Source organism: Engystomops pustulosus, chromosome 9 (genome assembly GCF_040894005.1).
Source record: "Engystomops pustulosus chromosome 9, aEngPut4.maternal, whole genome shotgun sequence".
Classification (NCBI taxonomy): Eukaryota; Metazoa; Chordata; class Amphibia; order Anura; family Leptodactylidae; genus Engystomops; species Engystomops pustulosus.
This window is the reverse complement of record NC_092419.1, coordinates 7301524-7327114: the sequence shown is the minus strand read 5'-3', so window position 1 is coordinate 7327114 and position 25591 is coordinate 7301524. Positions and strand designations below refer to the sequence as shown.

The 25591-nt window shown below is 46.9% G+C and overlaps 3 protein-coding genes across 3 annotated transcripts in view; 1 reads left to right on the top strand and 2 right to left on the bottom strand.

Moving 5' to 3' along the window:
* Window positions 1-25591, top strand: part of LOC140077499 (cytochrome P450 2G1-like) — a 108477-nt gene that overhangs the window by 11435 nt on the left and 71451 nt on the right. Inside the window, exons 2-3 of the mRNA XM_072124739.1 lie at window positions 20970-21246; window positions 24110-24402. The gene's annotated coding sequence lies outside the window, so the exon portion shown is untranslated. The remainder of the gene's footprint in view (window positions 1-20969; window positions 21247-24109; window positions 24403-25591) is intronic.
* On the bottom strand, window positions 9428-11476 carry LOC140077500 (protein kinase C-like). The gene is made up of 9 exons (XM_072124740.1): window positions 11436-11476; window positions 11340-11344; window positions 11086-11261; window positions 10731-10981; window positions 10563-10625; window positions 10324-10462; window positions 10017-10208; window positions 9807-9935; window positions 9428-9668 (listed from the first exon to the last, which is right to left on the bottom strand). Exons 1-9 carry the CDS (start codon window positions 11474-11476, stop codon window positions 9663-9665), a joined length of 1002 nt encoding a protein of 333 aa, XP_071980841.1. The 3' UTR covers window positions 9428-9662.
* On the bottom strand, window positions 10740-14115 carry LOC140077370 (uncharacterized). Its single transcript, XM_072124473.1, has 5 exons — window positions 14032-14115; window positions 13594-13641; window positions 12545-12617; window positions 11086-12322; window positions 10740-10981 (listed from the first exon to the last, which is right to left on the bottom strand). The coding sequence occupies exons 1-4, from the start codon at window positions 14111-14113 to the stop codon at window positions 11587-11589; spliced, it is 939 nt and encodes a 312-aa protein (XP_071980574.1). The 5' UTR covers window positions 14114-14115; the 3' UTR covers window positions 10740-10981; window positions 11086-11586.

The window sequence follows — 25591 nt, the reverse complement described above, 5'->3', positions numbered from 1 at the left end:
AGTGCATTAGTCTGTGTCACAATGTAAATGGCAGATAACATGTCTTAGTTACCAGAAATCCTCAGCTCTGTATCACTGGGCTTATAGCTCAGTCAGTTAAGCTCCTGTCTATGGTGCAGAGGGTCCCAGGTTTGACCTGGTTTGGCCTGGCCAAAACTTTATGTAATTTAATTATATAAAGAGCTTGTGTCTGGGGAAGCCCTGGAGACCATACATGGACAGATGCTGATCTGACCTGATGACGTGGTCCCTGCTCTCTCCACTAAGCCGGCACTTCTCTGAAATGGATTCCCTGCCCGATGTCTGCTCTGGGGAACCCTAGGAGATGCAGTGACCATATATGGACAGATACTGATCTGAAGCTGATGACGTGGTCCCTGCTCTCCACTAAGCCGGCACTTCTCTGAAAAGGATTCCCTGCCCGATGTCTGCTCTGGGGAACCCTAGGAGATGCAGTGACCATATATGGACAGATCTGATCTGACCTGATGACGTGGTCCCTGCTCTCTCCACTAAGCCGGCACTTCTCTGAAAAGGATTCCCTCCCGATGTCTGCTCTGGGGAACCCTAGGAGATGCAGTGACCATATATGGAGAGATGGTGATCTGAAGCTGATGACGTGGTCCCTGCTCTCTCTGCTAAGCCGACACTTCTCTGAAAAGGATTCCCTGCCCGATGTCTGCTCTGGGGAACCCTAGGAGATGCAGTGACCATATATGGACAGATACTGATCTGAAGCTGATGACGTGGTCCCTGCTCTCCACTAAGCCGGCACTTCTCTGAAAAGGATTCCCTGCCCGATGTCTGCTCTGGGGAACCCTAGGAGATGCAGTGACCATATATGGACAGATGCTGATCTGAAGCTGATGACGTGGTCCCTGCTCTCTGCTAAGCCGACACTTCTCTGAGAAAGGATTCCCTGCCCGATGTCTGCTCTGGGGAACCCTAGGAGATGCAGTGACCATATATGGAGAGATGGTGATCTGAAGCTGATGACGTGGTCCCTGCTCTCTCTGCTAAGCCGACACTTCTCTGAAAAGGATTCCCTGCCCGATGTCTGCTCTGGGGAACCCTAGGAGATGCAGTGACCATATATGGAGAGATGGTGATCTGAAGCTGATGACGTGGTCCCTGCTCTCTGCTAAGCCGACACTTCTCTGAAAAGGATTCCCTCCCGATGTCCGTAGAAGCCATTCTGTACTGTGAGTTCAGGCTTTCAAAGTATTTACTATGCGGACACAGCAGCGGGACCTGGGGGGAAAATCCGTGACAATCTCATAGCTGCCCGTGACGGGGGGCAGAGGTACGAAAAACGGGAAAGTCCCGTCAAAATCGGGACGGTTGGGAGCTATGGGCAGTAGTGAGGGGAGTACATGCAGCCTCAGTATATATTACTGGAGAAGCTCTGTAGTATAAGACTACATGTGCTCATGTATATATTACATAGGAGGTGGATGGGGCAGTAGTGAGGGAGTACATGCACCTTCAGTATATGTTACTGGAGAAGCTCTGTAGTATAAGACTACATGTGCTCATGTATACATTACATAGGAGGTGGATGGGGCAGTAGTGAGGGAGTACATGCAGCCTCAGTATATATTACTGGAGAAGCTCTGTAGTATAAGACTACATGTGCTCATGTATACATTACATAGGAGGTGGATGGGGCAGTAGGGAGGGAGTACATGCACCCTCAGTATATATTACTGGAGAAGCTCTGTAGTATAAGACTACATGTGCTCATGTATACATTACATAGGAGGTGGATGGACAGTAGTGAGGGAGTACATTCACTCTCAGTATATATTACTGGAGAATCATTGTAGTATAAGACTACATGTGCTCATGTATATATTACATAGGAGGTGGATGGGGCAGTAATTAGGGAGTACATGCAGCCTCAGTATATATTACTGGAGAAGCTCTGTAGTATAAGACTACATGTGCTCATGTATACATTACATAGGAGGTGGATGGGGCAGTAGTGAGTGGAGTACATGCACCCTCAGGCTATATTATAGCAGAAGCTCTGTAGTGTAAGCCTTCATGTATGCATGTATTATTACATAGTATGGGGCTGGACTGAAGGGAGTACATGAAACCTCGGTCCTTGGAGTTTTGGAAAATGGTGGAGGGAGGGGATCTGCCTTCAGTTGGTCTCCGACTTTAAATTATACAGATCATTTAGCCTTCCACCTGGGAGTGATGTTGGTTTATTGTTACAATGTGGAAGTTGTGCTCCTCAACTGATGGTGTATGATTTAAAAAAAAAAAAAGTTGAAAATGTTATATTTTAAATTTATGTGGTATCTGTGGCGGGTAGAAGGTCCTCGGGGTTGGTATAAAATGTCTTGACAGGTGGAGTCGGAGGGGAGTGACACATCTTAAAAAAATTTGGCTGGTTTATTTCTGGTCAAGGCACACAAGGGTATGGGGGCTCTCACAGGGTGGCATCCTTGGGGAGCCCGGGAGATGAGAGTAGCCACCTAATGGTGGCTGGCGGTGCCGCCGAGCCTGTGGTGGTGGCTGGCGGTAATGGAACATATTTTCCGGGTTTTGTGTGCCTGACCTTTTGGGGCCTCGAGGACGATCTACCTATATAAATATGTATATATGTTTATAAAAGGTGGGTAGAGGGTCCTCGGGGTTGGTATAGGATGTCTTGGGAGGTTGAGTCGGAGTGGAGTGACACACCTCGAAAATTTTGGCTGGTTTATTTCTAGTCAAGGCACACATGGGTATGGGGGCTCTCACAGGCTGGTGTCCTCGGGGAGCCCGGGAGACGAGAGAAGCCACCTAATGGTGGCTGGCAGTGCCGCCGAGCCTGTGGTTGCGGCTGGCGGTAATGGAACATATTTTCCTGGTTTTGTGTGCCTGACCTTTTTGGGGCCTCGAGGACGATCTACCTATATAAATATTTATATATTTATGGTTATATTTATATTTTAAATATGACTCCCCATTTAGTTGTCACCTCTCAAGTTTTTCGGTTTGGGCTATTTTGCAGACCTTACTATCTAATTTAAATTTGAAATTAGAATTATAATAATTCTTTATATGAATAGCGCAGAGAGCTTGCCAAATGGGTCCCTGTCCCGTGGGGCTCACTATCTAGTCGGCCCACCAGCATGTTTTATAAGTTGCACACAGATACGGAAACAAATGTCTCTTTTGGCTGTTGGGTATATAAGAACAGGTGGGCATTGGCTGTCTGTATTCAGACCAGCAGGCTTAATATATATATACGATTATTACATTAGGAGACTTTGCTCATTAATGGTAATAGCCTGTAATCTAGCAAAACACATTTAAAGTGCGGCCTCTGATGCATTTTGCAATTTGGTACAATCAAGTTGAAAGGTCATTCTTGTGTTTTGCTTTACTGATATAATGGGAGAGGCTTAATAAGGAGTAAGATTTTGATATATACTACAGACATAGTGAAAATATTTATATAACCACAAAAAGAAAAAAAAAATGATTCCTCCCCTCCCTGGGGGTAGCCATCACGGGTATGGCCTCCTGGAGTGGAGGAGTAGCCATCACGGGTATGGCCTCCTGGAGTGGAGTGGAAGCCATCACGGGTATGGCCTCCTGGAGTGGAGAGGTAGCCATCACAGGTATGGTCCCCTGGAGGGGAAGGGTAGCCATCACAGGTATGGCCTCCTGGAGTGGAGAGATAGCCATCAAGGTATGGCCCCCTGGAGTGGAGTGGTAGCCATCACGGGTATGGCCTCCTGGAGTGGAGAGGTAGCCATCAAGGTATGGCCCCCTGGAGTGGAGTGGTAGCCATCACGGGTATGGCCCCCTGGAGTGGAGAGGTAGCCATCACAGGTATGGCCCCCTGGAGTAGAGGGGTAGCCATCACGGGCATGGCCTCCTGGAGTGGAGGGGTAGCCATCATGGGTATGGCCCTCGGTTTCTACAGATCCTGTTAATATATCCCTGCGGCTTGCAGAATAAATTGGGTCCTCTGAGCTTGGTGTCTTGCGGCTGGAGGAATGGTGCAGAATAAATTGGGTCCTCTGAGCTAGGTGACTTGCGGCCGGAGGAATGGTGCCTTTCTCAGGTGTCTTTGGAAGCTGATGCAGGCACAATGAATAATGCCAGCAGGAAGAGCAGGCAGCACCAAGGAGGTGCTGGTCCTGGTCAAAATGCAATTTTCAACTTGAACTGTTGGCCTGCACAACAATTTATATTAGAAGAAGGAAGTCTGGTCAGAAACTGCAGCGAGAGATCGAAAAACACACAAATGCCCCCCCCCCCCCATTTATTATCTTTTTGTCTTTTGATCTATATTAATGGTATATATTGGACTTATTTGGATCCTGGTGTTGATGAATCATAACTAGTGGTCTTGGCTGTACAGAACCATTAGCTAGGCAGAGGTGCAGTAATTTTTGTATTTTAATAGGAGAGGGTATGTTAGCCCCATGTGTTTATTGGAATCATGGTTACTCTTTTATGATTCCCTGCTTCACTGTTTTTAAGTGGATTATTATTGCTGTCATTACTATATAGTCGGTTACATTTTGTAGAGTTGGGCTATGCTATTTTACTTGGACATTTCCTTGCTAGTTTTGCAAAAACATCTCTGAGAACTAAAATTCATTGGCTTTGTGGGGGGTCGAGTCCATTTGAGGTGTCAAACGGCCTCTTCTGTGGCGGTGGAGGAGTTGGGTGGACTTGCAGGTGGACTTAATTTTAACTAATAGAGGATGTTAAACCTCATGGTGGTGAACAGGCTGAGCTTTGGAAGTGGCCAGCCTGAAGGATGTCTTAATGGTAATGTCATCCAGGGGCGGGCACGGTGGTGAAGCACAGGAGTGAGGAGCTTCACAAGGGTCATTGGTGCCCTTAAAGTGGACTGGCTCTGCTAGAATGGCAAGCCAGAGCGTGCCGCCCCTTTATTGCTGCCTGGCCGGTGGGCTGTATGTCAGGCAGCTGGGGATCTCACAGTATAGGTGAATCCCATTCCTAGCAATTCACCCAACTCCTCCTTTAACTGTTTTAGTCTTGTGATTTAAATAAAGCTGTGGCCTATTTGACACCATAAAATAAAGTGTTAATTTATACCCCACACAGTGTTCCCCTTTTCTTTTGAGCTGTTATGACAAAGTGAGGGTCCATCCCATATCCAAAAGTCAAGAAACCCCCGGAGCCATAAGCAAAGGGGGACATGACTTTGGCATGGGGGGACCTAAAACGCTGGAAGTTTTTATGTAGTTGTATTCATTTAATATAGGTGGGTTCTGCTTTGAGAGAGCAGAGTGTAGGGTAGGGTGGTACTATGAGAGGGCAGAGTGTAGGGTAGGGTGGTACTATGAGAGGGCAGAGTGTAGGGTAGGGTGGTACTATGGGAGGGCAGAGTGTAGGGTAGGGTGGTACTATGAGAGGTCAGAGTGTAGGGTAGGGTGGTACTATGAGAGGGCAGAGTGTAGGGTAGGGTGGTACTATAAGAGGGCAGAGTGTAGGGTAGGGTGGTACTATGAGAGGGCAGAGTATGTAGTGTATAGGGTGGTACTATGAGAGGGCAGAGGGTAGGGTAGGGTGGTACTATGAGAGGGCAGAGTGTAGGGTAGGGTGGTACTATGAGAGGGCAGAGTGTAGGGTAGGGTGGTACTATGAGAGGGCAGAGTGTAGGGTAGGGTGGTACTATGAGAGGGCAGAGTGTAGGGTAGGGTGGTACTATGAGAGGGGTGGGGCCCAGCAGTAGATGTCACTTCCTGTCCTGGGTCTCTCTTCCTCTTTCTCTCACCATAAGACCATGGAGAAACATGTCCCTCCCACCCGCTCTGTACCATTACTACTCTACAACTGTTTACCTACTTTATGTATAATTAAGAAAACTTTATTGTATTATTTGCTGGATCCTGAGATTGTGTATTTTCTACCATGTAATATTGCTATTTACTGCATAATGATGAGATAAAGTTGGCTTTATCCTTCTAAGCCCAGAGGAAGGGCGATCCTTCAGCCATGGGTTCCCTAGAGGTTTCCTCCACAGGGGGTTTTTCCTCTCCTGCGTGCTGTGGGATGACTCTTTGTGAGTCGGAGGTTTGCCAGATTTTTTGGTTGCCTAGACATTAATTCATAATGTATATGTTCATGGCTTTTGTTTAAAAAAGAAACATACAAATGGAAACATATTTATTTTAAAAAAAAAAGGGAGTCAATTTTAAGTAATAAATAATAGCAGGTTTTGCTATCTGTCACAGCTTTGGAGTTGGCGGTGGAGAAGTGAGGGTCCATCCCATATCCAAAAGTCATGAAGTATAATTATATCACAAGTACAACAAAGTATAATGGGGCACATTTACTTACCCGGTTCCTGCGCGATCCCTGATCCGGAATGTCCGCCGGATGCACATCTGCCGCGATTCAAGAACAATGGGGCACATTTACTAAGGGTCCTCAGCCGCGAATCCGTCGGGTTTTTCCCGAATATTTCCTCTTTGCGCTGTATTTCGCGGGATTGTGGCGCATGGGATCGATTTTTGGCGCAATCGCGCCGACTTTCGCGCGACAGAAAACGGGGGCGTGGCCACCGGACAACCCGAAGGATTCGGAAAAACTGCAGAATTTAAAAAGCCATTTGTGTCGCAAGATCAAGCACTCACATACACCAGAAAAAAGCAGGTGAACTCCAGCGGACCTTGGCGCAGCAGCGACACCTGGTGAATATCGGCGCACGGACCTTAGTGAATCCCGGCAGAACCCGAATCAGCGTCGGAGAACCCGCCGCTGGATCGCGACTGGACCAGGTAAGTAAATGTGCCCCATTGTGCGCCTTTCCTGCTTGTGTCGCTTCCCCGCTCAGGTCCCCTGGAGTTCACCTTCTTCTTCCTGGTGCATGTAAGTGCATTGTCCGTGTATAATGCGCTTTGCGGGGAATCACTAAGATCGTGCACCCGATATCCTGCATGTGTCGCTTCCCCGCTCAGGTCCCCGGAGTTCACCTTCTTCTTCCTGGTGCATGTAAGTGTACTGTCCGTGTGTTATGTGCTGTGTGGGGAGTCACTAAGACCGTGCGCCCGATATCCTACATGTATCGCTTCCCCGTTCAGGTCCCCTGGAGTTCACCTTCTTCTTCCGGAATTCACCATCTTCTTCCCGGTGTATATTAGTGCATTGTCTTGCGACACGATTTGAATTTTAAACCGCGCATTAGGCCGAATCAGTAGGGTTGTCCTATGGCCATGACGACCCCCGCTTTGTGTTGCATGTAAGTCGTCGAGATTGCGCCAAAATCCGATCACGTGCACCAAAAACCCCTGTTAAATGCAGCGCTAAACGGAAATAGAATGACACAAATCTTCTATTGTCACCTGATCTGTTGCCCTCTGGTTTGTCAGATGTTTATCACATACAGAGATACAAGTGCAATCATATTATGGGGAACAAAAGCCTTTATTGTCAGTGAGAAGGAGTTACTGCAGTAATTCAGTATCTGCAGGACCTCTCCTTCTTCTTTAGAACCTCTGCAATTCTCCCTGGCAGCTCTCACTCACCTTCTGGACCCAATCCTGACTGATAGCTGTCCATTCCTGCACAATCACTGCTGCATCTTGTCACAATTTGTTGGGGTTTTTTTGTCCTCCCGTCTCTTGATGATTGACCACAAGTTCTCAATGGGATAAGATCTGGGGAGTTTCCAGGCCATGGACCCAAAGGGGCATATTTATCAGGATCTGAGGCCCTGAAATAATTCCAAATGCTAGCTTATTGCTAGCACTTGCGATTATTTGCCCAGATCTGCCACCTTCACCCAAGTGGGGCGTGAAGGGGGGGCACCGGCGCAATCGCTGCTGTCAAAATGTGAAAAGTCGCCTGCCTGCCGTAGGATAAGCACTGCGCAGCCGGCTGCCCCGAAACATCAAGAGGCGGAAACAGCGGCGGAGCTATCATACGCGCACGAGTGCCAGCATATGATAAAAATGCCCCAAAATCTCTATATTTTGTTCCCTGAGACATTTAGTTATCACCTGTGCTTTATGGCAAGGTGCTCCATGATGCTGGTAAAAGGCATTGTTGATCACCAAACTGGTCTTGGGCGGTTAGGAGAAGTTGCTTTTGGAGGACATTCTGGTCCCATTCTTTATTCATGGAGGTGTTTTAGGCAAGACTGTGAGAGAGACGATTCCCTTGGCTGAGAAGCCGCCCCACACATGAATGGTTGCAGGAGGCTTTACAGGTGTCAGGAGGCAAGACTGGTATGATCGTTCACCTTGTCTTCTTCCAACAAGCTGTTTTCCATATGTTCCAAACAATTGGAAAGGTTGGACCCACTCCCTTTACCTTTTGCAGAATATCAGTCTGTCCCTGATAGATTTCTGGAGAGAAGTGGCTTCTTTGCTGCCCTCCTGGACACCAGGCCTTGCTCCAGGAGTCTCTGCAGTGTCACAGTGCGTGCAGATGCCTCACACCTGCCGCTGCCATTCCTGAGCTCTGCGATGCTGGGAGCCCCATCCCCAAGCTAAAACACTTGTAATAGACGGTCCTGGCGCTTGCTGGTCCTTCTTGGGCCCCTGGAGCCTTTTTTGGCAACAATGGAACCTCTCTTCTTGAATTCCTTGATGATGCGATAGATTGCACCTCAGTCACCAATCTTTCTGGCTGCGATACTCTTCCCTGTCCGGCCAGTTTTGTGCAGTGCAATGATGAGTGCAAGTGTTTCTTTAGAGATAACCATGGTTAACAGAAGAGAAACAATGATGCCAAGCTCCAGCCTCCTTTTATAGTGTCCATTGGTGTGATTCTTACTAAATCATGACAGATTGATCTCCAGCCCTGTCCTCATCAACACCCGCACTTGTGTAACTGGAGACATCACTGACACCATGTTAGCTGCTCCTTTTAAGGCGCCTGCAATGAAGTTGAAATGTGTTTTTGGGAAATAATTTCATTTTTTAGGCAAATATTGGCTTTTCAATAAATTAATTGTAATTTATTGCTGTTAAGCTGATCATTCTTTATAACATTCAGGAGTCTATGCAAATTGCCATTATAAAACCTGATGCAGTAGACTTTGTCAAAATTAACATTTGTATCATTATCAAAACATTTGGCCATGACTGTACAGCGCCGCACATTGTAATCATATATAAAGACCTAATAATATACACCATTTATTGCCTTTCCTTATTCCCCTGTTTATCCTCCTGCTTCCACTTTATAGAAAAAGTCACATCTCCGAATACCCCACCACTTCCTCCCTCCCCCCGTCCTGCACCGCTAGATAGATCCCTCCCAGGTAAAATATCTGGTAACCAATCATAATATTGGCTCATAATAAGTTCTGCATATGGAAATAATTAAGACAAACGCTCATTATATGTTTAGAATGTAGATACATATATATACATTTATTCGTCACCGTGTAGCAGATGAGCTTTCTAGGTGTTACATAGCAAGTGTGGTTGAGCGATGTTCTTCAGTATCAACCTTGTAATGACTTGCTATGTTTATCCAGAGGAAGGCGAAAAACCCATGAGGATTATGTGTTGTATTGTCCTCATATTAGGGAAAAAAATTCCTTCCTGACCCCAAATATGGCGATCGGATAACATCCCTGGATAACTGGTGCTCAAATCTATATGGATGTTATGTGGTGGATATCGGTGAGAAAGTCATAAAACGGTCCTGGATGTTTCTGGCGGCTGTTACTCCTGTAAGAAGAGAAATATACACGTCTAAGTATCATCTCTGCACATATATAATGTATATAACTATAAGGGGGGGAGATTGAGGGCTGTATGTCTATAACTGCACTAATATCACTATGTATCTCTGGGTGTTATACTTACAGAGACCGATGGGAATGGTGGCTGGGTCTTCCCGGACTCCACATCATCCCAGTCAATAGAGATGAAGAACGGGTGGGATCTGGTGGCAGATGTTATTGGCAGTCGGTCACTTGGAGATTTGTTCAGGAGCTGGAAAATAAGACCTAAAAATAAGAGCTGGAAGATAAGAAATCCCTCTATGATCCCTATGCATCTTCTTCTACTACTCACCCCTTCTATGTAGCTGACGGCGTCAGGGCACATCCCGTGACGGAAAACAGGGACATCCTCCATCAGTGACAGGTTATATCCCTCCACTGTGCCACGGCTGTTGAATGGTTCTTCTCCTACACACATCATGAACAGGATGACGCCAAAGGAAAATGAGTCCACCTGATGGTTGTACCGCTTCCCGTCCAGCATCTGGAAGAACATCAGTCAGGAGATAAGAGAATATTCTGGGAAGGGTATTACACACACAATGCTATGAGGACCGGTCTACAGACCACTGGCTCCATAGGGATTCCATGTTTCTTACCTCTGGTGCAATAAAACCAATCGTGCCTACTAAGTCTGTGGTTGTGTCCTCCCTAGACACATTGATGGCAGATAAGCCGTAGTCAGCGATTTTGATGTGTCCGATGGCATCTAGGAGGATGTTTTCAGGCTTCAGGTCACTGCAGAAAGAAGAAACAGAGAATTCAGGGATAATTCATAGATACAATTTATATATAAGAAAAGAAAGAATCCCGGTAGATATGTGTGTGTCTGACTTACCGATGGATGACACCGTGGTCATGAAGGTACTGCACTCCGCAGAACACCTCAGATGCACAGAGCCTGTGGAGCAAAAATCAGAGGATGGCTCAGTGGTTACATACACAGAACATAAGATAATAACAAGGGTTGTATCCATGTCACCATTGTCCAGTATAAGAGATGTACCTTGTTGTCGGGATGTTAAATATCCCACATTTTGCCATTCGTCTACGTAGGTCTCCTTGAGGCATATAGTCCATTGCCACAATATATTCTTCCTCTGTTTCTGTGAAGCCCCTTAAAGAAATGAGGAAACGGCTTCCAGCACCGATTTTCAGGACTTCCAGTTCTGCAAAGATCGAGTCCTGATTCTCACTCTTTTCCATGATCTTCAGAGCCAACAGTTCTTCAGTGGCCAGATCTGATGACAGGACAACCTGTAGAAGAAGCAAAATAGATCAGAACAAGAAATTGGAGGATGAAAAAAAGATGTTTGATACAGATTTGTGATGAGAAGATAAGATAAAGTTTTACCACTTACCGTACCAAATTGCCCCACTCCAAGAGTCCTTATGAATTCTAGGTCAATTTGATCAGGCTTTTTGTCGATAACCTCTGCTGGTAGAGAAGTAGAGGAATCGGCATGGCCAGGATCTTCTGCTGGTACGGCTGGGATGTCTTCTGGTTCCGGGTGCTGTGTGCCGGAGCGTATCTCAGCTACAAGGTAAAACACAAACCATCAGAAGACCATAGACGTGTGTACAATCATAGAAGCTTAGATTTCACAGAGTTTACTAGATCTACCAAAAGATAAATCACAGGTTCACTGATTTATCCAAATTCTTTATTAAAGGGAAGCTCAAATTTTGGGATTATATGTGTAGATGGTACCGGGGTGTAACTAGCATTACATCTGGACCACTGTAGCCCATAACCAGTGCTGTATGAAGAGATAAGTGAGTATGGCGCTGGTTCTGTATGTATCCCAGAAGCTACAAGTTGCTCCTCTGATTAGGGACATATACATCTAAGGTCATGGGTATCATAACTGATGGGTAATTGTTATCTCTATCATGGCTTCTTTGAGGTCATCCATGGGCTTCTGACATGCTGGTTTTTCTACCACGACTTCTATGAGGTCATCCTCCGCGGGCTCCAGACATGCTGGTTTCTCTATGGAGACTTCTATGAGGTCATCCTCTGCGGGCTCCAGACATGCTGGTCTCTCTATGGAAACTTCTACGAGGTCATCCTCCGCGGGCTCCAGACATGCTGGTTTCTCTATAGAAACTTCTACGAGGTCATCCTCCGCGGGCTCCAGACATGCTGGTTTCTCTATGGAAACTTCTATGAGGTCGTCCTCCGCGGCCTTCAGACACGCTGGTTTGTCTACCACGAATTCTTTGAGGTCGTCCTCCGCGGGCTTCAGACATGCTGGTTTCTCTATGGAAACTTCTTTGAGCTCTTCCTCCGCAGGTTTATGACACGATGGTTTCTGTACCACGACTTCTTTGAGGTCATCCTCCGCGGGTTTATGACACGATGGTTTCTGTACCACGACTTCTTTGAGGTCGTCCTCCACGGGCTTCAGACACGATGGTTTCTGTACCACGAATTCTTTGAGGTCGCCCTCCACGGGTTTATGACACGATGGTTTCTGTACCACGACTTCTTTGAGGTCGTCCTCCGTGGGCTTCAGACACGATGGTTTCTGTACCACGACTTCTTTGAGGTCGTCCTTCGTGGGCTTCAGACATGCCGGTCGATGTTTTTTCAGGCTGAAATGATAAGAAACCGAATAAGAATAAAAATGAAATAGGAAGAATTCTCTTCCCGTCCCCACCTCATGTTTGACTATGGAGGATAGAGGCAGATATGAACCTGAGCCTAGAATTATAACCTCAGGGGTCACGGGATTACCGCCTCTGGATTGAGGAGACATTATAAATATACATGACTTATGTGTTACTAATAAAATATAAGGTAGAAAATGTACTCACCAAAACCAAAGGATTGCAATAATCACACCCAGCAGGGCGGCACCACCTAGTGCCACAGCGGTGTATCTGAGGACTGGGAAGAAAGAGACAAGATGGTGGTTAAGACGTTATGTGGGAACTTCACACATAGATCTTACACATCACTATGGACCCTCTATGGTTGTCATGGTGATAGAACACATTGGGGACACATTTACTAAGGGTCGGAATTGCGCATTTTCGTCAGGTTTCCCAAATTTTACCGCTTTGCAATGAATTGCCCCGGGTGCTTGGTGCACGCGATCGGATTGTGTCACATCGGCGCCGGGTTGCATGCAACGGAAATGGGGGGCGTGGCGGTCGGAAAACACAACGGATTCTGAAAAATAGCGCTATTTTTTTAAAAAAAAGGGTCTTGCTTGACACGAACTTACATGCACCAAGGAAAGACTGGTGAACTCCGGCGGATATCGGTGCAGCATCGACACCTGGTAGACATCGGGCGCACGACCTTAGTGAATCGCCGGAAGACACGAATCCTCATCAGAGAATGTGCCGCTGGATTGCGACAGGACCGGATATGTAAATGCCGCCCATTGAGGCACATTTACTATCTTGCACCTTTAACATAGGGTATGCAACACATTTGTGTCAGGCTTTGCATGTTAAATTTGGTGCACGGTCCCATCGCCCCCTTTAGTGTAGAAATTAGTGTGGCATGAAGCATAGTGCAGCCACACCGCAAAATGGTGCGACAGATGTGGCACGGACACTTCTTTAATACCTGTGCAAGAAGTTTTCACCTAAAAGAATCTGCAAAGTCTGATGGAGAATTGGCGCAAGACCCTTAGTAAATGTGCCCATTGGGTGGGATCTACGACACGTTCTAAATGTGAAACTGTCTGTGTTACCATCGCAACCAATCACATTGGATCTTCCATTCATAAGGATTTCTCTATTGCTACGTTGCTTTGGACAACAAAGACATTTTAAATAATTTCCCCAAATACCATGGATCCAGATGTCCACAACCAGAGTCCACTATAGATTTATAAAGGGGGGGCACTCACTTATATCCTTCTCGCTGGGGGGTCCCAGGGTGGTGATCGAGGGGGTCACTGTGCAGAAGAGAATAATAGACAATGGTTAGACTCTACATGATGGAAGATGCATCTTATACCCAACATGGAGAGCACATAGAAGACGCTACTGATAGCCCCTCCCGCTTGTCCAATTGTCAGCATATAATAGATCCCATAGAGACATATGGGAAGCACAAATCTCTCCACTGTACTAACTAAAGAAGCTCTGCAGCAGCTATGGCACAGACCTGTAGAATACACACCACAGCTACTACAGAACCTCTTCCTAAGAGATGAAACACTACATGTACATCAGTCGCTGACAAAGGACAAGGAGTTTCCTGCAGATGTTATATCATGTAAATATTCCTGATAATTAATCCTTTGTATAAGACCCCCCAATATTATACAGTAAATGTCCCTTACCAGGTGATCTTTTGGGGAGGGCCCTCCCCTCCACACCTGTGACGGTCAGTAAGAGCAGGAGCAGCAATCTCCAAAGCTTCATCGTCGCTGTCTAACAGACAACTGAACTGCCCCTGCACGTTTCCTCCTTATATAGGGCAAGAGGGGCATTGTGATGTCATTGCCATTGTGATGTCATCGCCAGTGTGATGCCACCGGCAGAGTTCTATACAATACAGTCATATGTGGGCGGGGCCTGATTACAGGTTGAGCACATAATGAGTATAAGATAAGTGGGGTCTATTTTGCGCCTTTTTGGAATGTTATGCCTCAGTTCATCGTGTAACCATTGTGCGTTGTTCCCCCCTATTTGTCATTACATTGCGCCTCTCAACAGATGTTTGCGCCCAATATATTATACTATTGCGTCTATATTAATAATTGAGCAATAACACGCCAGTCCTGACCATGCTTAGGAAAGGCAATGGAATGATTTGCGCAACAAATTGCGCCTTTTCTAAAATTTACACCTGATAAGGCAAACAATCCCTGCATTAAAAGGGAACCTGTCACCAGGGATTTCATTTTTTACTAAAGACAGATTGTAAAAGCCCATGACACCTGCAGTGCAAAAATGTCTTTCTGCCTTTTCGAAGCATTTGCATTACAATATAATTGTGTTTTATAACTTTCTCTTGCATCCTGACAACATCCTGGGGTAGTCACAGGGGCTGGACTTTAGCTTGGATGAATTTCAAAAAACAACATGTGACCTGTTTGAGCTGCAGGCTGTCTCCATGTTTGTGCTCCTGTACAGCTTGTCCCTCCCCCACTGATGTCAGGCTGACCAGGCTGTGACCTCTGAGAAGAAGCAGGAGGTGGAGCTGTACAGGAGCATAAAGGTGGGGGCCAAGCTCTGAGGAGTGAGTAACACAGACAACAGACATGTTTTTTTGAAATGCATCCAAACCAAAGTCCAGCCTCTGTGACTACCCCAGGATTCTGTCAGGGTGCAAGGCAAGTTGTAACACACAATTATATTGTAATGCAAATGCTTAGAAAAGGCAGAAAGGCAGATTTGCACTGCTGGTGTGAAGGGCTTCTGCAACCTGTCTTTAGTGAAAATGAGGTCCCTGGTGACAGGTTCCCTTTAACAAAGAGCTAAAACGACAAAGACAAATTAGGTGCAAAATATAAACTCACAAAAGGCGCAAAATGAGCGCAGAGAAGGGGGAATTAAGATAAATGATGCCCAAAGTTTAATAATAAAATAGGATTTAGCTCCTTAGGCTCCATGATTTACATGTATAGCATTGAACTGATGCCTTTGGGAACCAAAGTTACAGCAGACACCCCCCTGTAACACCCGTTGTTGGAGTGGGCTAGGATCGTAGAAGTCAACCTGTTAATGCAGCAGTCAGCACATCCGCGCCATCGCATTCCCCCTGTGCCATTCTCAGGGGTGGCGATCGATGCTATAGCAACCTCGAGGTCCAATCTAGTGAGTGCCTGTATGATCCTGCCGCAGACAGGAACTTATAGGGCAGGGGTCAGGAACCTTTTTGGCTGAGAAAGCCATGAACGCCACATATTTTAAAATATAATGCCGTAAGAGCCGTACAATATGCTCATGCCATCCAGTAGATAGCTAGCCCCAGCACACGCCTCCCAGTAGATAGCTAGCCCCAGCACACGCCTTCCAGTAGATAGGTAGCCCCAGCACACGCCTTCCATTAGATAGCTAGCCCCAGCACACGCATCCCAGTAGATAGCTAGCCCCAGCACACGCCTTCCAGTAGATAGCTAGCCCCAGCACGCGCCTCCCAGTAGATAGGTAGCCCCAGCACATGACCTCAAGTAGATAGGTAGCCACAGCACATGCCCCCACATAGATAGGTAGCCACAGAACATGCCCCCCAGTATATAGATAGCCAAAACACACACCCCCAGGATATAGGTAGCCACAGCACATGCCCCCAGTATATATGTAGCCACAGCACATGCTTCCTAGAAGATACATAGTCAAAGAACATGCCTCCCAATATATAGGGAGCCAAAGCACATGCCTCCCAGTATATAGATAGCCCCAGCACATGCCCCCCAGTACATAGGTAGCCCCAGCACATGCCCCCCAGTACATAGGTAGCCACAGCACATGCCCCCAGTATATGGATAGCCAAAACACATGCCCCCCAGGATATAGGTAGCCACAGCACATGCCCCCCAGTATGTAGGTAGCCACAGCACATGCTTCCCAGAAGATAGGTAGCCAAAGAACATGCCTCCCAGTATATAGGGAGCCAAAGCACATGCCTCTCAGTAGATAGATAGCCCCAGCACATGCCCCCCAGTATATAGGGAGCCAAAGCACATGCCCCCCAGTATATAGGTAGCCACAGCACACGCCCCCCAGTTTATAGGTAGCCCCAGCACATGCTTCCTAGAAGGTAGGTAGCCAAAGCACATGCCTCCCAGTAGATAGGTAACCCCAGCACATGCCCCCCAGTATATAGGTAGCCACAGCACATGCCCCCAGTATATAGATGACCAAAACACATGCCCCCCAGGATATAGGTAGCCACAGCACATGCCCCCCAGTATGTAGGTAGCCACAGCACATGCTTCCCAGAAGATAGGTAGCCACAGCACATGCCTCCCAGAAGATAGGTAGCCAAAGAACATGCCTCCCAGTATATAGGGAGCCAAAGTACATGCCTCTCAGTAGATAGATAGCCCCAGCACATGCCCCCCAGTATATAGGGAGCCAAAGCACATGCCCCCCAGTATATAGGTAGCTACAGCACATGCCCCCCAGTTTATAGGTAGCCACAGCACATGCTTCCTAGAAGGTAGGTAGCCAAAGCACATGCCTCCCAGTAGATAGGTAGCCACAGCACATGCCCTCCAGTAGATAGGTAACCACAGCACATACCCCCCAGTAGATAGGTAGCCCCAGCACATGCCTCCCAGTAGATAGATAGCCCCAGCACATGCTTCCCAAAAGATAGGTAGTCACAGCACATGCCTCCCAGAAGATAGGTAGCCCCAGCATATGCCTCCCAGAAGATAGGTAGCCCCAGCACATGCCTCCCAGTAGATAGGTAGCCAAAGCACATGCTTCCCACAAGATAGGTAGTCACAGCAAAAAAAAAAGAACATTCACCTACCTGCACTCCCTGCAGCCAGCTCCTCATCAATCCCCCGCTCTTCTCTTTGACCTAGGCTTAGGCGATGGCGCCTGTGTCGCCCACACAGCAGCCATCACTATTTTTAAAGATGTCTAAGAGCCAGATGCAGCCAACAAAAGAGGTAGACATAGGTTCCCTACCCGTGTTATAGGGGGTTAATTATCATTAGACCAGCTCCTTTGGACAGTTCTATGTATATTTTTGGAGCCCATCAGTATGGAGCCCCTCAGAGGGTTTTGACCCTTTAATAAAAGTTCTTATGGTCAATTTTCTGTCTGGGATTATTTTTAAAAAAAGGTCCAAAAAAGTCTCAGCACATAGACCAGCAGGGTCTGGAGTAACTGCAAAAATAAAAAAATTAAATTAAAATAAAGAAATATTTTCATAAATAAATTGAAATGTCACCATAACCCTTATTTATACATAAAAGTCTCGGGTCTCACAAACCCCACACACGTGTTCACATATGACCCGTACAATAAGACTAAATTATTATTGAACACCACAAGAAACATTTTAAAAGCCCAGTAAACATTATGATTTCTACCTACCGTATAAACAGTATAAGCCGAGTAAAACCTAACTTGGCTTATACTCGAGTCTTTAAAAAGATTAACACTGCACTCACCTTTCCGACGCCACCCATAGGTCCTCATCTTGCAATGCTCCGATGCCTCTCCGGGTCCTTACGCTCCTCTTCGAGTTCATTACGCACCTATTCTGGTCCTTCCGCTCCTCTTCAGGTCCCCACACAATGTCAGCAGATCACAAACAATGACGTCGGCAAGTGGCTGACGTCATTGTGGGCCGGCCGTGAAGACCCGAAGAGGACCCGAAGAAGACCGAACGACCCGAAGAGGATACAAAGCAAGAAGAGTACCTAGGGCAGTGGTGGCGAACCTATGGCACGGGTGCCAGAGGTGGCACTCAGAACCCTTGCTGTGGGCACCCAGGCCTTCAACCCTGTGGTCCAATGCAGACCAGAAAGTGCCTTGCCCAGTGCTATTTTAAAGCAACATCCTTGGTAGGAGCGAGAAGGTGTGGACAGAGATGGATTGTCATTGGAGCTCCTGCTCTGGCTCCCCTGATTCTTCCTCTTCAGGGCACCCTGGAGGGAAGCTTCAATACAATTTTCTCCATCATCTTTCTATTGTATTGGTGAAGTCAGGACACCAATTCGATTGAAACCTGTGATACAGCAGGGATCAATAAGTTTCTGCTTAAATTGTCAAGTTGGCACTTTGCGACATATATGTGTGTTTTTGTTGTAGCTTGGGCACTCTGTCTCCAAAAGGTTCGCCATCACTGACCTAGGGTGTTGGAAAGGTGAGTACAGTGTAACATTTTTTTTTATTAAAAGCTTTGCATACTCGGGGCAGGGGCTGGCTGGCTATATACTACAGGGGGATGGCAGGCTCTATACTACAGGGGGACAAGCTGGCTATATACTAGTGGGCTGGCAGGATATATACTACAGGGGGCTGGCTGGCTATATACTACAGGGGGCTGGCAGGCTATATACTAGTGGGCTGGCAGGATATATACTACAGGGGGCTGGCAGGCTATATACTACAGAGGGCTGGCAGGATATATACTACAGAGGGGCACGCTGGTTATATACTAGTGGGCAGGCAGGCTATATACTACAGGGGGCTGGCAGGCTATATACTACAGAGGGCTGGCAGGATATATACTACAGAGGGGCAAGCTGGTTATATACTAGTGGGCAGGCAGGCTATATACTACAGGGGGCTGGCAGGCTATATACTACAGAGGTCTGGCACGCTATATACTACAGAGGGGCAGGGAGGCTATATACTACAGGGGGCAGGCTGGCTATATACTAGTGGGCTGGCAGGCTGGCTATAAACTAGTGGGCAGGCAGGCTATATACTACAGGGGGGCAGGCTGGCTATATACTAGTGGGCTGGCAGGCTGGCTATATACTAGTGGGCTGGCAGGCTATATACTACAGGGGGCTGGCAGGCTATATACTACAGGCGGCAGGCTAGCTATATACTAGTGGGCTGGCAGGCTATATACTACAGAGGGCTGGCAGGCTATATACTAAAGAGTGGCTGGCTATATACTAGTGGGCTGGCAGGCTGGCTATATACTAGTGGGCTGGCAGGCTATATACTACAGAGGGGCTGGCTATAACCGTGAGTTGTTTGAGAATTTCCGCTCCTCTCTGTGTGTCCCTGGCCTGCCGCTACCATCACAGGCCGTCCTCATATAATCTGCTGGGGACTAGTCACCTATACAGGGAGTGCCCCATGGGGAAACCATCTCATCAATGCGGTCTGTCGTTCCTCTTTCTTCTGCCCTGCTGGCCCAGGTGGGTGTAGATGAGGCCTACTGCAGAAATCAGTGCCACTAGCGGCCTAGCCACATAACAGCCAGCCGCTCCAGGTTTCTGTCACCTTCAATCTCTGCAGGTTCATGGCCCAAGTGGAGAGGTTGCATGTCTAGAACCATGTAGCCCATCTTCGATTCCCTGACACACTACCATTCCCTGACACTATACCAGTCAGAATGAGAATCCAAGTGTTGCCTCACTTGTGCACCAAGTCCAATATTGCAGAATTCCTGAAGCTGCGTCTGGAGCTATGATCCCTATCATCCAGAGAACCATCTCTGATATAAGTGCAATAGCTTCAAGGCACAATTCCCAGTGAATGAAACCATCACCCCAGTTACCCCAGCTGGGGGTAGTACAGCATTGCTTTGTGGGGTCAGCATTTTTCACCTAAGAAGTCCATCCTTTCGACCTAGGTGACATGTAGGCCTTCCTCACTCTTGCTCCGGTCCACCTCGTAGCCTCAATCAATTCTAGAACCATCTGCCATTGATGATGATTACAGTTTCTCTGGAAAAATTAAATATTAATATATTATTACGCTCAATGGGGCTCATTTACTAAGGGTCCTGCGGCCACGATTCCGTCTGGTTTTCCCGAATATTTCCGATTTGCACCGTTTTGCGCCAAATTGCCCCAGGGTTTTGGCGCACGCAATCGGATTGTGGCGCATTGGCGCCGGCTTTCACGCAACAGAAATCGGGGGGGCCTGGCCGTAGGACAACCCGACGGATTCAGAAAAAACGTGGAATTTAAAAAACTATTTGTGTCGCAAGATCAGCACTCACATGCACCGGGAAGAAGAAGGTGAACTCCGGCGGACCTCGGCGCACCAGCGACACCTAGTGGATATCGGGCGCACGACCTTAGTGAGTCCCGGCAGAACCCGAATCCTCGTCGGAAGCAGATCGCGCAGATCGCGATTGGACCGGGTAAGTAAATCTGCACCTACGTATTTTTGGATACGTATATATTCTGGTGTGGCTTATATCTCTGGTGTTCACATTATGCGGTAGTATTTGTCACAATTGCACATTTTTACCCCTATCAAGCGTCACTCGCTTTCACATCCAGTTCTTGCTCTCAGTCCTTCCACTCCCTGGTCTGGCACTTGTTCTCACCTATCAACCGGGAACTTCAGAGGGTGCGGTCTGAATTAAGGAGCCCATAAGATGTCACTATGAGAAGACTAGTACTATACAGCATACATTATAGTCGGGGGTCTGGCACAGACTTTGCACAGGGGCCCACCAGCCTCAAGTTACGCCACTGCCTATCGGCGCATGTGCTCATTTTACTAATTTATTCTGTCATTGCAGTTCTAGCTGCCAATCTTTCTAACTTTCGATGCAGATGTTATTGGCACTCAGCGCTGCTATGAGCTTGTCTGATCTGTTTTCCTTGCCCTGTAGGTAACGGGAACTCGTACAGTAGTTTGGCAGTTCATGGCAGGACAAGCGCGGTCTGACATGTTTGCGCGTTCCTGGCGGACGGCCTGGTAATGCGGCGGGCGTGGTGGTAGAAGAGACTCGTCTAAGGCTCCAATCGGTTCTAATTCATCAACTGAGACTAGCAAAATGATTGGGCAACATAAAGATGAACTTGCCATTAGGATCCTCAGAAGAATTTTTGAATGCAGAAAAGTGCATTGGGTTTGATCCTTGGTCACGCAAAACAACCAATTTATAGGTATGTACGGTAATTACTTGTTACTTTGTTAATGTTTTGTCCAGCAGTTACTTATATGGTTCATATACTTTTGATTTGGCTGTACCCATAGTTATAGTTGCATCCTATACAATATATTAGATACAGGTGGACTGTGTGTTTGACCTTGTGATTCTTTATTAAGATCTTATGTATTTCCAATCTTCTGTAATGTTAATAAAGATTTTGCTCAGTGACAACTTTACTGTACTTTGGGAGATTTGTTATAAACCCATCTGTTCCTTTTTGGGTTCTGTCCTTCCTATGTGTTTCTCAACTTGTTCTCCCATCCGATTTTGTCCAAACAGTTGATTGATCCCATTATGAGTGAGAGACAGAGGGACAGACAGGGAGAGTGAGAGACAGGTAGATAGAGTGAATTGAGAGATAGGTAGAGAGAGTGAGTAAGAGACAGACAGGGAGAGTGAGTGGGAGACAGGTAGAGAGAGTAAGGGAGAGACAGTCAGGGAGAGTGAGTGGGAGACAGGTAGAGAGAGTAAGGGAGAGACAGTCAGGGAGAGCGAGTGAGAGAAAGGTAGAGAGAGTGAGTAAGAGACAGACAAGGAGAGTGAATAAGAGATAGGTAGAGAGAGTGAGTGAGAGACAGGCAGGGAGAGTGACTGAGAGACAGGCAGGGAGAGTGACTGAGAGACAGGCAGGGAGAGTGACTGAGAGACAGGTAGAGAGAGTGATTGAGAGACAGGCAGGGATAGTGGGTAAGAGACAGACAGGGAGAGTGAGTGGGAGACACGTAGACAGAGTAAAGGAGAGACAGTCAGGGAGAGGGAGTAAGAGACAGACAAGGAGAGTGAATAAGAGACAGGTAGAGAATGACTAAGAGACAGGTAGAGAGAGTAAGAGACAGGCAGGGAGAGTGAGTGGGAGACAGGTAGAGAGAGTAAGGGAGAGACAGTCAGGGAGAGCGAGTGAGAGAAAGGTAGAGAGAGTGAGTAAGAGACAGACGAGAGTGAATAAGAGATAGGTAGAGAGAGTGAGTGAGAGACAGGCAGGGAGAGTGACTGAGAGACAGGCAGGGAGAGTGACTGAGAGACAGGCAGGGAGAGTGACTGAGAGACAGGTAGAGAGAGTGATTGAGAGACAGGCAGGGAGAGTGGGTAAGAGACAGACAGGGAGAGTGAGTGGGAGACACGTAGACAGAGTAAAGGAGAGACAGTCAGAGAGAGTGAGTAAGAGACAGACAAGGAGAGTGAATAAGAGACAGGTAGAGAGTGACTAAGAGACAGGTAGAGAGAGTAAGAGACAGGCAGGGAGAGTGAGTGGGAGACAGGTAGAGAGAGTAAGGGAGAGACAGTCAGGGAGAGCGAGTGAGAGAAAGGTAGAGAGAGTGAGTAAGAGACAGACAAGGATAGTGAATAAGAGGTAGGTAGAGAGGGTGAGTGAGAGACGGACAGGGAGAGTGAGTGACTGAGAGACAGGTAGTGACAGTGAGTGAGAGACTGGCAGGGAGAGTGAGTGACTGAGAGACAGGAAGGGAGAGTTACTCAGAGACAGGAAGGGAGACTGAGTGAGAGACAGGCAGGGAGAGTGATTAAGAGACAGGCAGGGAGAGTGATTGAGAGACAGGCAGGGAGAGTGAGTGAGAGACAGGCAGGGAGAGTGAGTGAGAGACAGGCAAGGAGAGATAGATGCATAGATAGATATAAAATATTTTTTGTGATGAGGCCTACTACAGAAACCAGTGCCACTAGCGGCCTAGCCACATAACAGCCAGCCGCTCCAGGTTCCTGTCACCTTCAATCTCTGCAGGTTCATGGCCCAAGTGGAGAGGTTGCAGGTCTAGAACCATGTAGCCCATCTTCGATTCCCTGACACACTACCAGCGGCCTGTATATATACCAGTCAGAATGACAATCCAAGTGTTGCCTCGCTTGTGCACCAAGTCCAATATTGCAGAATTCCTGAAGCTGCGTCTGGAGCTATGATCCCTATCATCCAGAGAACCATCTCTGATATAAGTGCAATAGCTTCAAGGCACAATTCCCAGTGACCGAAACCATCACCCCAGTTACCCCAGCTGGGGGTAGTACAGCATTGCTTTGTGGGGTCAGCATTTTTCACCTAAGAAGTCCATCCTTTCGACCTAGGTGACATGTAGGCCTTCCTCACTCTTGCTCCGGTCCACCCCGTAGCCTCAATCAATTCTAGAACCATCTGCCATTGATGATGATTACAGTTTCTCTGGAAAAATGAAATATTAATATATTATTATGCTCAATGGGGCTCATTTACTAAGGGTCCTGCGGCCACGATTCCGTCTGGTTTTCCCGAATATTTCCGATTTGCACCGTTTTGCGCCAAATTGCCCCAGGGTTTTGGCGCACGCAATCGGATTGTGGCGCATCGGCGCCGGCTTTCACGCAACAGAAATCGGGGGGGCCTGGCCGTAGGACAACCCGACGGATTCGGAAAAAACGTGGAATTTAAAAAACTATTTGTGTCGCAAGATCAGCACTCACATGCACCGGGAAGAAGAAGGTGAACTCCGGCGGACCTCGGCGCACCAGCGACACCTAGTGGATATCGGGCGCATGACCTTAGTGAGTCCCGGCAGAACCCGAATCCTCGTCGGAAGCAGATCGCGCAGATCGCGATTGGACCGGGTAAGTAAATCTGCACCTATGTATTTTTGGATACGTATATATTCTGGTGTGGCTTATATCTCTGGTGTTCACATTATGCGGTATGTGCTCGGCGCATGTGCTCATTTTACTAATTTATTCTGTCATTGCAGTTCTAGCTGCCAATCTTTCTAACTTTCGATGCAGATGTTATTGGCACTCAGCGCTGCTATGAGCTTGTCTGATCTGTTTTCCTTGCCCCGTAGGTAACGGGAACTCGTACAGTAGTTTGGCAGTTCATGGCAGGACAAGCGCGGTCTGACATGTTTGCGCGTTCCTGGCGGACGGCCTGGTAATGCGGCGGGCGTGGTGGTAGAAGAGACTGCGGAGTTACACACCTCGTCTAAGGCTCCAATCGGTTCTAACTCATCAACTGAGACTAGCAAAACGATTGGGCAACATAAAGATGAACTTGCCATTAGGATCCTCAGAAGAATTTTTGAATGCAGAAAAGTGCATTGGGTTTGATCCTTGGTCACGCAAAACAACCAATTTATAGGTATGTACGGTAATTACTTGTTACTTTGTTAATGTTTTGTCCAGCAGTTACTTATATGGTTCATATACTTTTGATTTGGCTTTACCCATAGTTATAGTTGCAATCTATACAATATATTATGTGTATACTGACAAAATGGGGTGTAAGATTATGTACTACATCTGAAATAAGGTAATCTTATATTGAAGAGAGAAGACAGATGCAATTTTCCAAAATTACAAATAAATTTTATTAAGGTCAACAATACTTACATGAAAACATAAAAACATTTAAAAACCCACAAAACGGGTCAAAGCTCAGGTCCCCCAGGTTTGTACTCAGATATCACCAAAAAATTTTTTTCAATACATATTTTATCCTGCTACAGCGTGTATAGGTCAATAAAGTGCAATAAGTCATATAAAGTGTCACATAGAAAGCTAAGGTGCAAGGTAAGTTGATACAGCAGTTTAAGTGCAAAAATGGACCATAAAGTGCAATAGCAAGGAAAGAGGTATTACAAAGGGGTATTACCAGTAGACCGAGTCCTGGGGGAGAAGGTAGGAATGCCCCACGCGTATCGCCCGCTGAACGGGCTTCCTCAGGGGATCCCCTGAGGAAGCCCGTTCAGCGGGCGATACGCGTGGGGCATTCCTATCTTCTCCCCCAGGACTCGGTCTACTGGTAATACCCCTTTGTAATACCTCTTTCCTTGCTATTGCACTTTATGGTCCATTTTTGCACTTAAACTGCTGTATCAACTTACCTTGCACCTTAGCTTTCTATGTGACACTTTATATGACTTATTGCACTTTATTGACCTATACACGCTGTAGCAGGATAAAATATGTATTGAAAAAAATTTTTTGGTGATATCTGAGTACAAACCTGGGGGACCTGAGCTTTGACCCGTTTTGTGGGTTTTTAAATGTTTTTATGTTTTCATGTAAGTATTGTTGACCTTAATAAAATTTATTTGTAATTTTGGAAAATTGCATCTGTCTTCTCTCTTCAATATAAAACTATACAATATATTAGATACAGGTGGACTGTGTGTTTGACCTTGTGATTCTTTATTAAGACAAAAAAGTTTACAGAGCTGTCCGCTCACTCACGTATGCCGCTCTTGGAGAGGGGGTGGAGGTATCTGCATAGTCCCGGTGCACGAGTCCAAGACGGCTTGTCGGAGACCAGTTTAAATATCCAAAGA